A 3,048-nucleotide genomic window follows, 5' to 3' on the forward strand; every position below is an offset into this window, starting at 1 on the left:
CTGTCCTGCCCTGGCATCCGGGGGTAGGAGGGGGACGGCAGGACAGAGGCAGGGCGCTGCCTGGCATCCCGGGGCGGGGGGACAGCAGGACAGAGGCAGGGCGCCCGCTGCCCCTGGCAGTACTAGCCCGAGGGGACCGGCCGGGTGTGCGGGACACTGAGCCCCACTGCCCAGGCAGCCGGGAGGGCAGGACAGTACCCGGGTACCCGACCCCGCCCGGCTGTCTGCAGACTCGGGCACACGTTGCAGTTCGGGGGCCGGGCCTGGGCACCGCGCGGCTCCGCGGCTGCAGAGGGGCCGGGGCGGCCCCGGGGGGCCGAGCCTGAGGGTCCCTGGGCGGGCCCGGCTCAGCGCCCCGCGCTCCGCTCACCTTGGCCAGGCCGGGCATCTGCAGACGGCGCAGGGCGGCGATGGTCATGGCCGGGCGGGCTCTGGGGCGGCTCTGCAGGCATCGGCATCGGGCCTCTCTGCTGCCCCCGCCGGCCGCCAGCCCGCCCGGAGCCCGCCGCACTTAACCCCCTCGACCCCGCTGCCCTGCACCGCCTTCGAGCTCCTCCCCCACCTCGAGCCTCTCCCCTTCCTAGTGCCCCCGGGCCCCCAGACCCTATCCCATCCCCTCGCACCTCCGCCTTCCCGAGCCCCTCCGCTCCGCCCCGCCCCCGCCGGCATCGACCAGCCCCGCCCCGCTGCCCCCGACCCCCACCCCTGCGCCACCCCATCCCATTCCCTCGGCCCCTGCCCCCACACTCCTCCCTCCCCCAAGCTCCTGCTCCCCTTCCTACTGCCCTGCCTCTATCCGCCCTCCTACTGCAGCCCTGGACCCCCCCAGCACCCCTCCCTAGTGCAGCCCTGGACTGCCTCCCTCTCCCACCCTGTCAGGACCCCTCAATCCCACAGCCCCCTGCTCTCCCTCACACACCCAGTCCTGTCCAGAGTATTTATTTACCCTCTGTATGACCTAGTCTGGCCTGCCTAGGGTTAGTCCCCTGCAGGGAGTGAAATAAACTGCCAGGAAGTGGCACAATCCAACCCTGCCAGGGGGCTGGCACCCAGACAGGGCTGGTGGGGCAAGGAGGATGCAGCCAGCAAAGCAGGTGTGGGAGCTGGTTCCCAGGCACTCTGCACTGGGGCACATCCACCCCCACAGCCATCTCCCCCAGATGGTGCCATCTCTGGGCAAAGGGTCCAGGCAGGGAGTCAGCCAGAGGATTCAGAGGGCCTGGGGCAAAGCAATTTCAGGGGCCCCTTCCATAAAAAAAACTTGCAATACTATATTCTTGTGGGGGTCCCTGTGGGGCCCAGGGCAAATTGCCCCATTTGCTTCCCCCCCCCCCCGGGGCAGCCCTGAGTCAGCCAATCCCCACTCCATGCATGGGAGTCTGGCTGGGCCAGCCCCTGGAGTTCCAGGAGGGTTGCTGGTCTACTCACAGGATCCTCTGCTCTGAACCCAGGGAGCCTATCTCTACTGGGACCCCTGAGCCTAGCCCTTGCCGCAGAGATGCAGGGTGTGGGCCTCCAGCCCTGCTCCCACCGGGCTGCTATGCACCCCTGCACCTTGGCAGGCTGGCCCCGTGTCCCAGCTGGCAGGGCAGTGAGGTGGCTCTGACCCACACCCCATGGCAGAGCCCGATAGCTGCAGTAGCTTCTCTCAGTGAGGGAGGGATTGTCCTTAATCCCACGGTGCCTGGCACTGGGACCTGGCTTTGGGCATTAGCTGGGCAGTCTGGCAAGCCAGCTACAAAGCAGCTGATCAATAGGCTCCTTAGCTGCAGCAGGTGAGGCACTCCCCAGGTATTGCGGACAGCTGGGTTTTTCTGACAATCAGCACTCAGGCTAAACAGATTTTTCCTGGAGATAATTGGCAGGAAGAAAAGCATCAATCCTAACCTTTTTCTTGCTTCACGAATGCTGGAGTGGTGCTTGCTGGCTGCTCTGGGCTGCCCATGGCACACCGGGACTGCACCCGCTAGGAAATGATTTTGTTCAAAGCAATCGATCCCCTTGGTGCACTAATGTGCGGCTGGGAGAAGCAGGACTAGCCCAGAACATGTTAATGGAGGGAGGAGCTGTTCCCCCTCTCTTGGAGCATCCCCAAGGTGCTGTTCTTCTCCAGGGGAATTGCTTGGTGCTGCGGAGATGCCAGGATTACCATCCGGCACAGCCCTACGCAACCCCAAGGCACCTGCTGTGGGGACTTGACCAAGCCTGAAGTTAGCAGGAGGGTCCCTATGTTCAGGAGATGGCTCTGCCTCCCTGAGATGGGCATCATCAAGCCCATTTGCCAGGACTCTATCCTACCATTCTGTCCTCCCCAGCACTCACCCCTGCTCTCTCAGCCCCATCTCATCTAGCTTTTCTTGGAAGCTTTTCTTGAAGCAGGGCCTAGGTTGGCAGGTCTACATCCACCAGTACTGTTAATAGTGAGTCCGCCTAGGGAAAGTGATCACTCCAGAGCACAGCCTGCACCCCCACTAGCGCAGAGCACAGGGCCAGCATGGTCATGGGGGCACTAGCACTGCTGAGCTGAACACTGGGTTTGCTAAGGTGTGTTGTGGATAAAGGCACAATCCCCTCCCTGGAACCTTACAAGCCAGGCTCGCTCGCCCTTTGTAGTGGAGGAGCACTTGGGGTACGTTTGTGCTGCAATTAAAAATCCATGGCGGGCCTGTGCTGTTTAATAGCAGTATAGGATGCCGGTGGGTCTGTCTGTGTGCATCAAACCTGGCTGCCACAGCACAGTGGAACTGTATCAAGCCATTGTTGTGCTGCACGCACAGGGGGCGAGCAGAGGCTATCTGTGGTGCCTTGTACAGAGCTGCGATGAAGCCAGGAGAGCCCGGCTGGGGCTGGGCCACAGATGGGCCCCGGCTGAAGCAGCTTTGTGGTATAATGTCATCAGCGGGTGCCTTGGCCCCACTCCAGTCCCCTTTAAGCTGAGCCTGTGTTGGAGAGTTTACGGCAGGATTATTCTGCAGCCCAGAGCCAGGGTCCAGCTGCAGGATGATTACAGTGCTTACATAAGCAGCAGAGCAGGGCTTGTTCCTTGGT

At 62.7% G+C, this 3,048-nt stretch overlaps 1 protein-coding gene across 2 annotated transcripts in view; it reads right to left on the reverse strand.

The window, feature by feature from the left end:
- The window catches only part of RGS11 (regulator of G protein signaling 11), a 25,862-nt gene extending 25,389 nt beyond the window's left edge, over positions 1 to 473 (reverse strand). For both annotated transcript variants that reach the window (XM_034784932.1, XM_034784931.1), the window contains exon 1: positions 371 to 473. In XM_034784932.1, the coding sequence (XP_034640823.1) occupies positions 371 to 418 (48 nt within the window). In that variant the 5' untranslated portion in view covers positions 419 to 473. The remainder of the gene's footprint in view (positions 1 to 370) is intronic.
- Between the last annotated feature and the right edge of the window lie 2,575 nt (positions 474 to 3,048).

Source organism: Trachemys scripta, chromosome 10, assembly GCF_013100865.1.
Source record: "Trachemys scripta elegans isolate TJP31775 chromosome 10, CAS_Tse_1.0, whole genome shotgun sequence".
Lineage (NCBI taxonomy): Eukaryota > Metazoa > Chordata > Testudines > Emydidae > Trachemys > Trachemys scripta.